Here is a 17319-nt window from a genome sequence, read left to right on the forward strand (position 1 = left end):
TTTAGATAAACGAATATAGAACAAGGTTGGCATGAATGGATACAGGATAGGATTGGATAGAGAACTGGGGGTTGAAAAAGATAGATCAGAATTTATAGATTGAAAAATAGATTTTTTAAAAATAAACCTTGCTATGTATGATACGATGAGATAGAAAAAATACTGAAACATGCGTAGATTTAGATTGAAACATAGTTAGGAAAGGATGGATGTTGATAGTTGTATGATATTCTCAAATAGGGAAGAGGACATTAAAAAAGATAGGCGGAAATCTAGATTAACCTAGAGATAAAAAAATATTAACGTGAACAGATAAAGGAGAGAGGGTACTGAAAAAGATATACGCGTGAATTTAGATTGAAAAATAGTTAGAAAAAGATAAACGTCGCTATGTATGATATATGCGATGATAGGGAAAAAGTTACTGAAAAGGATAGGCTTGAATTTAGATTGACAAAGAGATCGAAAAAGATATTGGCGTGGTTAGACAAAGGATATTAGCATGAGATAGAGAAGAAGGTATTGAGAAAGAGACGGACATTTATATTAACAGAGCGCTATAGTAAAAGATTTACGTGCGAATAGACGAAATAATAGTGTGAGATATATATGAAGGGATTGAAAAAGATAGACGTAAATTTAGATTCAAAAAGATATAGAATAGAATAGATTTTATTTATCTCCCGGTAATAAGCGTGGCATAGATAAAGATTAATATTTTCAGATTAAAATTCGAAGATTATTCTATTCTTTTGAACGCGCGATTTTTTCATCTGTCTAAAATATCGTAAAAATGAGAGATCTTAGAAACTAATTAATTTCTATTTTCATAGCGACCGTCGCATAGTTTCCTGTTCCCCAAAAGAGAACGTGTTTTAAATATATTTAATTCCTTGTACCAAAATATGTGTAATAAATTGTTTTAATTCCTTCACGTGGAATATAAGTTTTGAAATTTTAATTCTAATCAATTCAAGTCTGCCTCTCTAGAGTTAAAATAATTTTAATTCACACAGTTGAATAGATTTCTGTAATGCATTTTTTAACAAGTTCAACTAAAATATTAAAATATAAATTTGAATATTTGCCGAATTTATAATATATAAAACGGTTTAATAATGGAAAAATAGGTTAAATAATTTTAGCAAGTCGATTGAGAGGAATACGATGGCTAATTTTTGTGTTCCTGTTGGAGAATTTTTAGCCGGAGGAAAAATCGCGTATTCATACACTGAGAGAAATTTCAAGAGAAGTCTTGCTTTTAAAGCAAAAGCCGTTGCTTTAAAAGCAAGGGTTCCAAAATCTTAGTTCTTGCGCCAGAGCTAGAATAAAATCAAGGACCAGTTCCGTGAATTAATCTCTTGAAATTTCTCTCCGTGTAGGAATAAAAATTCTTAATTCTTCTGAATTCGACGCTTACTACCAGGCTTTTTGGCATTCATTAGAAATTTTTTCATTTTCATTAATAATCTATGGTAAAAATTCGCAAAGAAATTGCTATGGGATAAGAACAGCGAAATGTTCAAATTTGATAGTGATTTAAAAATGTTCTATTTCATGGTCGATTAGGGGTATCCAAAAGTAGACAGAAAAATATTGTCGCCACTGGGTACAGAAATTCAATAATATATATTGTCACGTCACCACTGAACAGGAAATTCTCAAATACTTTTTAATGCAAGACTATATATTCTTACCTGGATTTTTCTAACAATCTTTTCAATTTGAATGTCCAGAAAACTAAATGTTCATCTTTAACCGTTATAATTTGTAAAATATTATAAACAATGTAGTTTGCATTTAAATAAATATTTTTTAAAGAGTTTCTCGAAATTCGGGATGAGTAACTGAATATTTTTGACAAGCTCGGTTAGTCGCCCTGAAATTTGAGAACTGTAGTTCATCCCTTTTTTTCAGTTCCGTCTATTTTTCGGGAATTGACGGCTTTTCAGCTTCCAACTTGCAGAAATCGATGATGAATTAAATTTACCGGTATTTCGCACCCAGTTTGAAGAGCTGCAGTCTGCTCTACTGGAGAAATGAAAAATGAATTTTTTTTTATGTTGGTAATGCTGATCTCTCAATCGCGGGGGTGTGTGCATCGTGGCAGCGAATCATCAGTGAAGGCTGCAGTGCAACGAACTGACAAGGTGGGGAGGAGAGTTTAGCCTAGTAGATTCGATTCAGGAGTGGTCAGGAGAGAAACACACTAACACAGGTCCCACTTGCCACTTTCACTTTGGCTTGACGTGTTCAGTTTGTTTACGCTCGTTTCTGCAATTTTATTCACCACTTATCAAGATGAGTGGCAGTAAGTACACTTCTTTTTATATCCTTTAAAACTTCCCTGTCTTCCGAATTAACAAAAATACATTTTTCATTCCTATCATAACCCCAATTTAGCATTTTATCTCATTACTTATTCCTGGCTGTAATTATTTTGTTTATAATAGTTCTATGTTCACAAAAAATATAGAAAAATAAATCTTTATTCTAGTTTTTTTGATAGGTTTTTTTATCGTGCTGCAAATATGTCAAACCATAACGGGATGACGTTGCAAAATTCTGAAGATGTGAGTCGTTTGGAAATATTTGACACAAAGGATTAGGGGGAAGTGTTTTTTTACAAAGAGAAAGGAAAGCGTATTGGATTGATTGGGAAAATTTAAATTAATTAAAAGACTTTTTGGAAAATTATAATGGGCGGTTACATTTTTTTTACCTGGATATTATAATATTTGTGTAATATTGCCAATACTTGCGTGGCTCTACGTACGTTTATATTTTCTTTATTTTCTATGAAATAATTGTTGGTAAAGTGGGTTTCTCCATAATTGTTATGTTTTGAAAACATTTTCACAAATATACATATATAATATTTATATATTGCTACAATTTCTTCGAGTTTTAATAAAAATTAATTTACTCCAAAATTATCAAAAATGCAAATAAAAATTTGTAAGAACTCTACCTATATCATATAAATAATTATATTTGAAAAAGAAAAATTAGTTAAAACAATAATTTTCAAAAGCATATTGATTATCAGACTAATCATGATCAAATTCGAATTTTACATCTCCTAAATTTGACTAAAATCGAGTAACAATTGTATCTCCGTCTTATCTAAATTTACAGTTTATTATAGATTATATTTTTGCATTTTTTTTGTGGTATTTCAGCATTACGATTCGCTATCGTAAGTCGTGATATTTGCGAGTTTTTTAATACATTATGGCGATTCGCTATCGTAAGGCTTGTTATTTGCGGGTTTCTGGTGATAATATTCGATACCGGATATTTTTGATGCATCATACGTTGAAAATTTAAGAAATAACAGCATTATTCAAAAATATATCTATATTTTAACACGTTGAAAGTATATGGTTATATAACTTTAAGAAACGAAATTTTAGATTAAAAGGTAAAGGAATAAAAAGGGGAAGAAAAAGAGAATGTATTTAGTTTAGTTGAACCAGAAAAATGTGAAATGGTAGGTGAGGAAAGAATGTCATAAGACGTAGGCAAAAGCTTCCAACTCGTTTTCCCTTTCCGGCTCATTTCTTATTTTTGTAACCGGATTATCCTTGAAGGGATCATGGGCAGGTAGAAGAACTGTAATACGACTCTTAAAGCAACGGCATCTTTACAAGTTTCGAAAAGAAACTGGAAACCGTACATTTTTAAACAGGTCAGAATTTTTCCGAGAATTGAAAATTCCAAAAAGCTTTGCATTGTCAGAATTAATTTTTTTTTTTAATACAAAAATTTGTAAAAAAATATATGACTAATATTTCAAATTATTTTAAATTTTCCTTTATTAAATATTTATTCTAGTTTATACTTATTTCCGTAAAGAAAATGTTGTTATCCCAAAATAGTTATTTTAAAGTGGCGTAATAGTTTGAAAACGTTTTTTTCTTCTTTCAGCCGGATCTTTGTCTCAAACATTCTTGAGGAAGCTTCGTTCGGAATTTTATAGTGACACCCGAAATGTTTTGGCCCAGAATGTATGCACAAAATTTAGTCCGACTGAAGCTTGCATTTCAAGGCAGACGGTTCAGAACACCCAGCAGATTTTCAACCACAAGATTGATCCCGAAGGAAAACCAATCACTGACCAAAAAAGTTCAGGACGCTGCTGGCTCTTCGCAATGTTGAACGTCATTAGGTCTCCATTTATGAAGATGCACAACCTGGAGGAATTTGAATTCAGCCAATCCTACCTCCTCTTCTGGGACAAGGTTTGCATACAATCAATGAAGAATGTTTACAATCGCCGAAAGCAATGCATTTGGTATCTTGAAATTTGAGCAAAAAACGAGACTAAAAACTCATCCCTTAATTTTGTTTAGGTTGAACGTAGCAACTACTTTTTACAAAACGTCGTTGAAACTGCGGAACGAGGCGAAGCAGTCGATGGGCGTTTAGTATCCTTCCTTTTGAAAGATCTCGTAGGTGATGGTGGTCAGTGGGACATGGCAGTGAACCTAATTAAAAAACACGGACTTGTCCCGAAAACCTGTTTCCCGGAATCGACCACTAGTGAAGCAACCGCTCGTTTGAATGGACTTTTGAGAACAAAACTTCGAGAATATGCCAAAGTCCTCAGATCTTTGATCTCAAACGGAGTTTCCAAAGCTGATCTTCAGGCTAAAATCGAAGAGCAAATGTTGGTTATTTATAGGATAATCGGTATCTGCGTCGGTATTCCGTCTGAAACGTTCACTTGGGAATTTTATACGAGTACGAAGACTTACACTAGTATCGGACCTATCACGCCAGTTGAATTCTATGAGAAGCACGTTAAGCCCTGCTTCAATGTGGATGAAAAAGTCTGTCTCGTTACTGACCCGAGGCCAACTAATCCTTTCGGAAAACTGTATACTCTTGATTGTTTGGGGAATGTATGGGGAGGCGGTCGTACTTTGTATAACAACCAACCTCCAGAGTTACTTTTGAAATTGTGTGCTGAAAGTATAAAGAACAACGAACCTGTCTGGTTCGGTTGTGAAGTTTCCAAAAGATACGCCATGAAGGAGGGAATTCATGATCTTAAGGCTCATGATTATGAGGCGATGTTCGGAACTGATGCTCAAATTACTCTTTCCAAAGCTGACAGACTTCTTTATGGAGATTCCTCGATGACCCACGCAATGGCGTTCACTGGTGTTTCTATTGATGTAAGTTTCAAGATTTGAAGTATTTTATTTTTAAAGTAGCCATTTCAATTTTTTGAAAACTGAAAATAATTAAAAATTTGAAGTACTCTAAAGTGAATCACCAAGTTAGCGAATATAATGCCGAACAGTTCTAAATTTCAAATGTTTAAAATTCATAATTTAATATTCAAGATTAAACTATTCGAAACTCGCCAAACGTTTAATATTGTACAAATTCAAAGTTTTCAAAATTAGACAATCTGCAACAGAAAATTATTTAAAATCGTACAATTTTAAAGTAGAAACCATAATAATCAAACAGTTTTTATTTCAAAATATTTATATAAAAAGGTAATTTAAATTGAACACTGCTTGAAACCGTTTTTCTTCAAAATAAATAGCATTCAAATTGAATAATTTGAAATTTAGAGCAATCAAAATTCGTCGGATTGAAAAAGAAGCATTGACTATTCTTCAACTAGTAAGGGATCGTCCATAAACTACGTTACCACTTTAAGGGGGGGGGGGGGGGGGGGGTCCAGGCCAAAGTAATGTTACACTTTTTACACCTTTTAGAATTTAGAGAACTTTTTTCTCTAAAAGTACATATGAAAACGTTTTTGGTACGTTTCCAGATGATTAATATTTTCGGCAGAACATTAATCTTTTTGTTTCAAAATGCATCTTTTTTGGTGGAAACTAGGATTTAAAGTTAAAATACTTTCTTAAAAATCATATTTCTTTCTTTCTTAAAAATTCAACTTTTTGGTTGAGAATTTATGAATTTTATTGAAAATTCATCTATTTGCAGTAAATTTATCATTTTTTTTTAAGTTAAAAACTGAACTTTTTGGTTGAGAATTCTTGAATTTTACTAAAAATTCGATTTTATTTTCTGTCGAAAATGAATCTTTTTTGTTAAAAATTTAACAACTAGATTTTAAAGTTGAACGACTTTCTTAAAAGTAAAATTTCTTTCTTTCTTACAAGTACAACTTTTTGGTTAAGAATTTATAAATTTTATTGAAAATTCATCTTTTTTTGCAGTAAATTAATCATTTGTTTAAAACTTCATCTTTTTTAGTTAAAAATTCAAATTTTTGGTTGAAAATTTTTGAATTTTGTTAAAAATTAGTTTCCTTTTTCTTTGTTGTGAAAAATTACTTTGGTAATTGAAAATTTTACCTTCCATGTTTGGTCGAAAATGGTTCAAATTTGTTCAAATGTAACTATTTTCATAAAAATTCGTTTTTTCGTGGGAAATAAATCAATTTTAGTTAAAAACTCAACTTTTGGTACCTTTCTTTGTTTAAAAATTTAATAATAGCTGGATTGTCACATAAAAAATTCAATTTGGCACATTTCAACACTTACTCGGAAAGTCATTTTTTTATTTTAAATATTGATTTATTACCGAACTTTATAATTTACCGCTCGGGCTGTATAAGCGTAAAATCGATGTTTACCTAATGACTTCGTTACTTTTGGTGGCGGATGGGGGTCATAACCTAATCAACTGTTTTCAAAGGGGGGGGGGCATCCATTTTCCAAAATTGGTAACGTTATTTATGGATGATCCCTTAAGGCTTTGAATTTAAATCGTCTAATTTATAAATTTTCCATTTAAATTTACTTAATATTTGAAACATTTTCAATTTAATTATTTAACAATTAAGATTTTAACTGGGAAATTGTACAATTTCAAAAAAGTAAAATTTTAAACCAGACAATATTCAATGCTTCAATAAAAAAATTTATAATTTGAAGGGCCATTAATTTGAAATTGTCTAATTCTCAAAATTAAATGTATGCCTATTGGATTTTAAAAATAATGAATTTAAAGTAAGTTATATGTTAAAAGGCTTTCATTTCTAAATTGAAATTTTTATAACAATTTAAATTAAAACCAAAAAATGTTTAATTTTCCAATCTAACAATAGAGAATTTGCGTTTGTCAAGAATACGGAAAATAATTATTGCATCTTGTAAAGGACGTTAAACTTATTTATTTTTTACAAGAAACAAAATTAATACTAGCAACTGTATACGTGGAAATCTGCGTAGGGCAAAAATGGGTCGTTTTTTAGTTTTAGGTTTTGAGCTTAGTGCAAAAATATATTTTTTGTTTATTCAAATCATTTTGAAATGCAATTGAAATGTTATGTATTTACCTATTAATCAGAAAATAATCATTTATCCCTAGGATTGTTCGGTAGAACATGAGATATCTCTGGTACATCCGAAAGATATAGAGATTTCCTTCCCGTAGAATACCCCGTAGTCCTCAATTTTAAAATTATCAAAATTACATTTTTTAGTATTCATTTAAATTTATTAATCAGAAAATTTCTATATTATTAAGATTTTCAATTTGAAACCGTCAATTTTTTAATATTTAAATTTACCAGGATTTATATAAACGTATTTTTAAATATTAATGCTTTCAATTCAAAATTTTGTTAAATTTATAGGGTTTGAATTAACAAATTACTAAATTTCTCTATCAGATTCCAATGTTTAATTACACTGAGCTCCCGATACAAAAAACCCACAAAAATGATATTTCTAGAATTTATGTCCTTGCCTGTTTACGTTTGGATTCCCCCTATTTAGGATCAAGGTCACTGCAAGTCATGCCCGAAATCCTTCTTATACCAAGAGTAGAGTGTAGTTCATTTCAATTCAATTTTTTAAAGCGCAATTTTTGTTGGGTTAAAATGATGACAATTAATTCTTCGTGGGGGGAATTAAATTAATTTTTTTGGAGGTAATCCATGCCATTAAACAGGGTTAAAATTCGATATTTTAAATAATATCAATCAATTGGAATCGCAACCTTATCTGGTTATTTCGTATGATATAACGTGACAATTGATTGCCTGGTCCAGTAACCGCCCTGTAGGTGTAGGCTTCGAACTTCTTTATGGCGTGGAAGAAAGTATTAAAAATGGCGTTTTGTTCTTGTAAAAATCCTGTTGAAAATAAATTACAAGTTAAAAAATGATTAAATTTCTTTCAGAATGACGGAAAAATTTCGAAATTCCGTATTGAAAACTCCTGGGGCAAGGACCGAGGAGACAAAGGCTATCAAGTTTGTACAGCTGATTGGTTCATGGAGTTTGTTTTTGAAGCTGTTGTAGATAAGAAGTACGTACCTGCTGATGTTTTAGCCGTTTTCGACCAAGAACCTATAGTCTTGCCCGCTTGGGATCCGATGGGAACTCTTGCTCAGTAATAAAAAGCCAATGGTATGAAACGAGGATAGTGTTACTTAGTAATTTTATTGGTATGTTTTAATATGAAATTCTAAATGTCTAATTACTCTAGATTTGTACGCGTGAAATCAATTTGCAATTTTTTAATCTGCATGTAAAAGATTGAAATTTCAGTCTATAAACGAGTGTCTGAATTAGAACCGATTTTATTTAGCGCAGTATTCCGTAAAAATATGAAGTATTTAGTATATATTATAGATTTTACTCAATTACATACCGTGAAATTGCCAACACAACAACATCAACTATAGAATAATGAATTTTTACTTATCTACCGTGTGAACAAAGTAGCACCGAATTTTAGGAGAAAACGAGATTAAGATCGAATTTTTGTGTATGAAAACACGAGCGATTTATAATGTACTGCATTTAGTTGACTAAACTATAGCCAAATACAAGTGTGTTCAATCAACAAAAATCTATGCCATAAAATCAACCTACATGTGTTCATTTACGAAAGGTTTGATTACAATAAAAGACCTTTATTTAATTTTGTTTCATTTATTCGTGAACCATAAAAAATTAACTTCTTCGAAGTTGATTTTTGGTCCTTTTATTCTCCTTTTTGAGTTATTTTATTTACAAATATACAAAAAACGACACACACCATTTCTCATTTGAATAGCTAAAAAGCTATTCTATTCTAAGATATTTTTAATTGCCTCCTCCTGCTGTGATAATATACTTTAATTTTGCCCACACTCCCTGGCACATATTTTGAAGCCGCACGTCTTTTTCATGGATTCCGAACCTGTAAATATCCCGTAACATACGCTTTGGTGTCTTGAGATCTCCTCTTTGAATTAAACTCAAAGCTGCGTACAATTTGCAGCGTGCTTCCAAAAGCGGATCTCCTAAACGATAAGCCAATTTAAACTGCTTCACTGATATTTTTCCAGCTACTTCCGCCTGTCGATAAAATTCAAAATGATAGTGTTTTCTTATATAATTTTTTGTCCTAGTGGTGAATGTGCCATTAAACAAATGTATTTCTTACACAATAAGGTATTTCCTCGCCCAAGGCAGAAAATGCGCCTCCTAAAGTTGATAACCACGACATTGCATGATCAATTTCCCTTTTCTCTGTTGCCAGTCGTGTTATCCTTTCACTCCTGAATTAAATGTGCATATTATTAATCATATCTTAAAACGAGCAAAATAAAAATCTGATTAAAAGTAAGTGATGTTTCACAGAAGACAACTGACCATGCGTAGTCTATAAAGTGTTTCCTTGGGTTCCGCAATTTAATAAAAATTATCCACTTTTCATTGCGAGGTACTTTTTGCTTAGAGAATCGAATTAACATTCGCATTGCGGATATCCGATACAAATCAGATCTTCGCAGGGTTGATACATAAAGGGATACCAAATGTGAATTAAGTCCCTTTTTATTCAACTGCAGTTGAATTACTTTGCGACATTCTGCACAATCATCACCATCGGCATTTTTTTCAATTTGGATCTTATTGTTTTGGTACGGAATGACATCATGTGACTTCAAGATAATATTATCGTAAACAGATCTGCCTCGATGAACTACTAAATGCACTTGATAATCCATTTTCTATCATCAAAAAGGAGGAGAGATTATGTTCACGACGTCCATAAAATTATCAAGAAGTGATCAAAAGGCATTCAATTTGAGATTAAATACTGTAAAAAGTTTTAGTTTTATAAAGAATCAACTTTTTATTGTTTTATTTCCTTAAAATTTATAAACGTCATCTCTGTAAGATAAAGAGTAGATTTCAGTAAAATTCTACCACTGAAAAAGAAAAGGAAATCCTCATGAATACATGCCTCACAGTCCCTATGGTATAAAATTTAGGGGCCAAAGGGTACTTTTTTCGCGTTTCAAAGGGTAACAAATTCAGGATAAATTCATGAGACTTCAAACCAAATGAAGTTAAATTCCAAAAAATTCAAATGAATTGGAAAAACTTTTAATAGTCGAAAAAATTCGATTGATTTCCATAAAACTGGAATGAATTTAAAGGAATTTAAGGTGAACGAGAAGAATTCAAGTAAATTAAAAAAAATCGAGAGAATTCGAAAGAATTTTAAAGAATTCAGGGTGAATAAAAAAAATCGAATCTTTAAAACCCTACTAATTTCTAACCAAAGAAGTGACTAATGACTAAAACAATTCAAAATAATTCAAATAAATTGGAAAAAATCCACCGATTACAATAAAACGTGAGTGAACTTACAGAAATATAAGGGAAATGAGAAGAATTCGAGGAAACTCATACAAAAATTAAGGTGAATTTAAGAAGCAATTAGGTGAATTGAAAACAGTTCAAGAACATCAAAAAATTGATTGCAATGAGGAAGTTTGAAATGAGTTCAGAGAAAGTAAAAGGACATTTAAAACATTTTTATAAAATTCCTAAGAATTTATAGTGAGTTTAAAAGACTTTGAGATGAATTAAACAAAATCTTTTTAAGAATCCATTTACTGGAGTAAAATTGGATGAATTTAGAGAATTCAAAAGGATTTAAAAGAATTAATAATAAATAAATAATACAGGGTGAATTCCAAAAAATAATTTCTCATCCCTTCAAATCTTTGAAACCTTACGAAAAACCTCACTTATCGTGAGTAAATTCTATACAATTCACTAAAAGATTATAAAACCCCGAAACATTCTATAAAATATGATATTTCCTGAAATCCTGAAAAATTTATTAAAATACCTTGAGATTAAAAAAAATCCCAGAAAATTATTGAAATCCCCGGAAATCTTATAAAATTCTGTGAAAACTTTATAAATATCTTGAAACCTTATAGGTCCTGTAAAATCGTTATAAATCGTCAGAAATTCTAGAAAACTCTGTATACTAAAATATTTCAAACGCTTGAAAATACCTTCAAATTATTGAAATCAATAAAAAATTCCTTACAATCTTTTAAGATTCGCTAAATTATTTCAAGTTTTTTGAAATTCTAAAAAATACCTCACATCTCGAGAATAAATTCTTTGGAATACACAAAAATATTATAAAATTCCGTGAAATTTACTGAAATCCTAGAATATGTATTAAAATAGATGAAGAAATTTAAAATCCCTTAAAATGATTGAAATCCTCGGAAATTTTTTGAAAACATCTTAAAATCTTATTAGTTCTTGTAAAATAGTTATATATCGTTTGAAATTATAGAAATTTCTCTATCCTAAAATGTTTTAAACTATTTAAAATTCCTGCAAATTAATGGAATTATTAAAAAATTCCTTACAACATTTTGAATTAAAAGCTCTTCAAATGCCTTAAAAGCATTAAAAATACCATAAAATGATTCTTTTTACAGTTATTTCATACAAAAATGCCCTGATTTTCTACTTTTTTAAAATCCCTTATTCTTGGAAGCTTTGATCTTTTGTTACAATTTTTTTTAAGTTACATTATGGGCTGCAAATAGGGTACTTTAGGGACCTGAATTGAATATAGGATTTTTTTCTTGGTTCATTAAAAATGTCCAAGATCTAAAAATAATTTTTTCTAGTTGCCATAAATGTAAAAAATTTGAATAGGCAAGGGAGTATGAAAATAGGGAACCAAGTTTATTAAAACCATTTGAAAAAGGCGAAATTTTTGTAAGTATATTAAAAGTTTTCTTTAAAAACGAATAGAAATTCATTGGCAGAGGCTTGGTTTTCAATTCCAGAAGAACTACTCATTTTCACGTGCAAATTATTATTGTCGCCGATTGTAAATATTATAATTGAAAACAAATACAGCATTTTACTTATAATAGATCTAATCCCGGATAGAGCAAATGGGAAATTTTGAGGTTAGGTTATATATTAGTATTACTTCGATTAATATAATATCTTTAAATAATGTGACAATTGGTCTGCTATTTATATCAATATCGTTTTTTTGTTCTTATTTTTGTATGCAATAATGGGAACTAATTAAAAAAAGTACTATTTTATAATATATACTAAAATTGTTTGTCCATTTTTCCTTCGCTTACCGAAATCGGTCTTCTTTTCATTTCTCGTTCTTCAGATTCTTCAGTCATGTTGTCCTTCTTTACATTATTTTACGTTTGAAAAAAAAACTATAGTTACAAATTGCATCTCCTATATATATTTCAAAACTTGTTTAAAAAGTCCATAGAAGTTTGTAGGATACATACATTTCTAACGAGGTTTCTATCAAAGACTACATTTATGAAACCGCTTTTTAATAATTGTTACTTTGCATACCTTTGCTTTGGTCTTGAACATGACCTACACACATGATAAAAGCTAAAAACTACAGAGAAAAAGAATAGTTATTACTGGAATCAATTGCCAAAATCTCTTTGCAATTACTTCAGCTTATTCTTTTAACAATTGCGGTTGTTACCGGTAATCGTGGTAAAAAGCGTTATTAATTTTTAGTTTACTGCACATAAATACTTACAATATTCAAATAATCTAATAATAAAAAAAATTCATTAAAATTGATGAATATAGCAGACGACAAATGACTTGGTCCTCTCGATACTCGAAACGAAACCTCGAGATTTCTGGAGGGATTTCCAGCAACGAGAATTTAAACATTTAAAAATTCTCTGATAATACCAGAGATGATAATATATGATACTCATCTCTGATAATACTTTACGTGTGGTAAATTCATGAGAAAAAATATTTCATGTCAGTCATATTTTTTAAGAAGCTTCGAAATTTCCACAATTAGGTATTTCCCATGGACATAGGAAACACGGAACTAGGCATGCCATTCTAACTTGGCGAGCGGGGTTGAATCCACGGGAGGGAGGAGAATTCTATCAGTGGGGAGAGCTGCCATCTTACGAAGTGCCATCTGATTATGCGCACGAGCATTTTCACCAATAAACTGTGCATGGAAATATAAACATGTGGGCGCTGCCATGTTTGTCGCGGGACATCAAAAGGTGGCGGACCTCCCCCCTCATTGCATCACCCCCACAATGGCATCAATGAATTTTTTCAGATCTAAAGCTTGATCCAGGTTTTCGGTACAGTCTTTTTTTTTAATTATAAAAAAAATCTTCTCGAAAAATCATATTTTTAATTTTTAAAAAAGTATTATAAAAAGACATTTCGGGATAAACAAGTGTGGAAAACATTGTTCTTTGACAAATTATTTTTTTTTTATTGAAATAATCAAATATTTATACTAAAGAAACAACTTTTTAAATTTTGGAAGTGTTTAAACATTATTTTTAAAATTTAAAATAACAATAATTAAAACAAAATATATTTCAGGATAAGATATTTTGGTTGAAAATGTATATAGTATTTTTTAAATCACAAAAGTTCTTCCGAAAAATCGAAATGATAATTAAAAAACACGTGTTTTTGTATATGAATTTGTCGGTAAAATTTTTTTATAATTTTAATTTTAAATTCACACAATTTTTAACACTTTAAATATTAAACAAAAATTTATTTGATAACAATATTTTATTATCGTATTTTTAATAAATAATTAATACTGATTAAGAAACAATTTTATTTGGGGAGTTTTATTATTTGGGAATTTTCAAATTCGTTAATATTATAAACTGTTCAGGAATTTTATTAGTTTTGGAATCGTATTTTTCGGGACAGAGTTTTACCGAGTCGGGAATTTTATTTTTCGGGATATTTCAGCAGTCCCCATAGAATTACAGAAAATTTGCTCTAATTATAATCTCGGCGCTCGATCTTGTTAATTTTTCCCTACAGTATTAATAAAGAAAAATGTATGGAAGTTTTTGATATCATAAAGTTAAAGATAATCACAATTAAAAATTTAAAAATTCGCTGTACATTCAATTTTTATTCTTGGATCTTGGCGATTTTTTTCCAATCCATTTCAGTCACTGGTAGGCTTTTTTGACATCTAGGTATGTAAAAAAGGTAAACTTCAGAAAATTTAAAAACTAATTTAAGAACTATTTATACTCTTTTAAGATACCAATACAATTTACACAACACTAATTTAAAATTTGAAAATTTTTAGGCCTTCAATTTAAGAACTTGAATTTTAACGTTAAAACTGCTTCATTTTCAGAATATAGCCTTACTGTTTGAATTTTCAGAATTTTCGTTATAAGTTATAGGTTAGGTCATAAATAACATTCTGGGATTCGAAATTGTTACAACGCGAAAAAGTTTTAATTTAAAATTTTAAATGCGAAAATACACCATTTTCCATGTTCATTTGTAATCCAGCGAGTAACTTTCTTTCGATTCCTTTCAAAGTCGATCCTTTGCTTTCAGTTTTCTTTTTAAAATATACCTTGAATTCAACGCATTTCAAATTAAATGTTTGCAGCTGCATTTAGATTGAATTATACAAAGGTTTTTTATTTTAAATATAAATTAATTAAAACATTTTATTTGTTTTTCACAATTGTAATTTATAACTTCGAAAATGGAATAATTGTAGCTCAAACATGAAAAAGTATAGACTAATTTCAAATTTAAAGAGGTTCTATCACATATATTGAACTATTAAAAACTCTGATCTTTTTTAAGGTTTTTAAAACTCTTTTAAAAACTTGCTTCAACAATTTTGGTTGTGATTTCTTAATAAAAGAATAAGTGCTATTTAGTCTCCAGAACAGCAATTTCTAAAATATTTAAACCCTTAATAGTTGAGACATTTTAAATTTGTAGTTCTGTTACTTAGGGATTGTGTTTTTCATAGAAATAATTGAAATGTGGTTTTTTCACGCTTAGAAAATTATAATTGAAGGTCACTCGGGGCAATTTTCTGTGAAAAATATTGATTTACAAAGAATATTTGTCAAACAATAGAATGAATTTCTTCGCCCGAGATACAAATGTAAATTGTACTATAGTAAAAATAACTGGAAAAATTTAGACGAAAGCCAAATTTGGTAAAGAAAACAAACATTTGTCGACCTATAAATACGAATTTTATTCCCCGAAAGATTTTTATAAAAATCTCTTCGAAACACTTTTATTGCAACAATTTAATCGAAGAAAAATATTTGTTATAAAAATAAAAATAGTACAATTTTTATATAAAATTCTTAAAATCAAAAATCTGTGTGTCAAAGCACAATCCAATCCGACTATCCTTTCGAAAGTTATACGATATACAGACAACCACAACATCAATAACAATGACGACGTAGACGCCAGAGAGACAGACAGATACCGATGTAAAAACTTGTTTTTCTGATTCAAGGAGCCTCAAAACGTCAATATTTCATGAAATTCGCGGAAGTCATTTTTCGCATAAAACTCTTCTCATTATGGATGAGAATGTGATAAAATAATCATGGGGCCTTGAAAAAGTAGCGTTTTTCGCCTCTTGACTTTTTTCCATATCAAGCTTTTTGTGCTTCAAATGTCCATTTTCGTTTGGTTTTTTGGATTTTTAATATCCTTTAACTTTGGTAAGTTTGATTTTATCAAAAAAAAAATTGTCAGGATAAATTGTTCATATTTTTTTGTACCATAAATGGCTGTGGATAGAATTTTCAAATTTTTAAAAAAATTGGTCTCAAAAATTTTTAAAAAGCATCAACTTTTTGAATTTTTATCAAAAATGACTGTTTAACGAACACGATCTTTCTTTTTGGTCTTTCGAACAGTGTGTCAAAGTCCAATCTAATCGGAACAGTTATCGGGTATACAGACAACTGCAACAACGACGACACCGGACAGACAAACAGGCCCAGACGTAAAAACTTGTTTTTCTGACTCAAGGGGCCTCAAAATGTCGACATTTGATAAAATCGGAAAAAGTTATTTTTCATTAAAAATTAATACCTTCTCATTTTGGATAAGAATATAAACATTTTTAAGAAGATTTGTAGAAAATCTTTCAAATAATAAAATGATTGTCCGGTAAGTTACAACCGAAAAATTACAATTTCAAAAAAATGAAGGTTGTTCTAAATATTGAGCTGGACTTGAGACCGGGACAAATCGTCACACACACAATTCAGAGTGACAAATTTAAACTTGGAATGTTACGATTATAATTGTTTTATTTGTTTTTATTTGTATTTCGAAGGTAAAAGTATTTTATTTTAATTCTTAAAGAACAGTTAAATAAGCATTAATTTAGAAAAAAATCAAATAATCTGGAGGTTTTTGAATGTTTCAAAGAAAAGAACAACATTTGGAGCTTCTCAAGAATTTGAAATATTAGGATAATAATAAAAATTTCTGGGTAGATTTAAAATGATTTTTTATTTCAAAAAAGTACATAACTCAAAGAGAATGTTTAAAAATATTTCAAAGCATTTCAAAAGATTTACAATATTAGAAAAAATCTGGAAGCTCTTAAAACAATTTTGTGTGCAGGATTTTACAAAAATGTTAGGAAAAATGGGAATCAGTCTAAAGACATTTAAAAGTTCCGACAAATTTTTTAAATAGTTTTAAAAGATTTAAAATAATTTAAAAGAGAATAGATACTTTTGATGATTTTGAAATGTTTTGAAATGTTGACTTTTTATTTTGAAAAAAGACATAATTTTAAGAGAAAATATAAAAATATGGGACCACTGGAAAAAATTCCGAAAGGGATGAATGAAATATCCCAAAAATAAAATCTCCGGCACCTGAATAATAATTTTATAAAAATTGTATTAAAAAATACATTAAAAAACACGTGCGCTTTGAAAGAAAAAAATGTTTTACCTAAATTTTCTTCGTACCTACATAATAAAATTTTTGCACAAACTTTGCAGGATTCAATTCAACAACGATTTATATCAAAATTTATTTTTATTACTTTTATTATTTTTTTTATTAATAAAAAATTCGATTTTCACAACTTTTTTATATTTTTTTCAAATACTATGCACATTTTCAAACCAATTTTTTCATCCAGAAATATATATTCGATTATTGTATTTTCAATAAATAAATAATAT

The 17319-nt window shown here is 29.4% G+C and overlaps 2 protein-coding genes across 5 annotated transcripts; one reads left to right on the forward strand and one right to left on the reverse strand.

Annotated features, from left to right (window-relative positions):
• The first annotated feature begins 2118 nt into the window (after positions 1 to 2118).
• On the forward strand, positions 2119 to 8927 carry LOC117167298 (bleomycin hydrolase). The gene is made up of 4 exons (XM_033352127.1): positions 2119 to 2311; positions 3931 to 4244; positions 4356 to 5183; positions 8182 to 8927. The coding sequence occupies exons 1-4, from the start codon at positions 2302 to 2304 to the stop codon at positions 8395 to 8397; spliced, it is 1368 nt and encodes a 455-aa protein (XP_033208018.1). The 5' UTR covers positions 2119 to 2301; the 3' UTR covers positions 8398 to 8927.
• Positions 8928 to 8977: 50 nt separating this feature from the next.
• Positions 8978 to 12921, reverse strand: LOC117167299 (uncharacterized protein F58A4.6). 4 transcript variants are annotated; one of them, XM_033352128.1, is made up of 5 exons: positions 12653 to 12845; positions 12418 to 12474; positions 9644 to 10002; positions 9435 to 9549; positions 8978 to 9346 (listed from the first exon to the last, which is right to left on the reverse strand). In XM_033352128.1, the coding sequence occupies exons 1-5, from the start codon at positions 12671 to 12673 to the stop codon at positions 9092 to 9094; spliced, it is 807 nt and encodes a 268-aa protein (XP_033208019.1). In that variant the 5' UTR covers positions 12674 to 12845; the 3' UTR covers positions 8978 to 9091. The 4 variants fall into 4 exon arrangements, with proteins under 4 accessions (XP_033208019.1, XP_033208020.1, XP_033208021.1 ...); XM_033352129.1 differs by having other exon boundaries at positions 12418 to 12526; XM_033352130.1 differs by having other exon boundaries at positions 12583 to 12845.
• Positions 12922 to 17319: the final 4398 nt, after the last annotated feature.

Source organism: Belonocnema kinseyi, chromosome 2, assembly GCF_010883055.1.
Source record: "Belonocnema kinseyi isolate 2016_QV_RU_SX_M_011 chromosome 2, B_treatae_v1, whole genome shotgun sequence".
NCBI lineage: Eukaryota > Metazoa > Arthropoda > Insecta > Hymenoptera > Cynipidae > Belonocnema > Belonocnema kinseyi.

Coding starts and splice junctions, on each gene's coding strand:
- LOC117167298 (XM_033352127.1), top strand. Junction 4,245..4,355: donor ACCTCCTCTTCTGGGACAAG/GTTTGCATACAA, acceptor AATTTTGTTTAG/GTTGAACGTAGCAACTACTT. Junction 5,184..8,181: donor TCACTGGTGTTTCTATTGAT/GTAAGTTTCAAG, acceptor AATTTCTTTCAG/AATGACGGAAAAATTTCGAA.
- LOC117167299 (XM_033352128.1), bottom strand. CDS start 12,673: ATGTTCAAGACCAAAGCAAAG. Junction 12,475..12,652: donor TGTTCAAGACCAAAGCAAAG/GTATGCAAAGTA, acceptor AATAATGTAAAG/AAGGACAACATGACTGAAGA. Junction 9,550..9,643: donor CACTTTATAGACTACGCATG/GTCAGTTGTCTT, acceptor CATTTAATTCAG/GAGTGAAAGGATAACACGAC.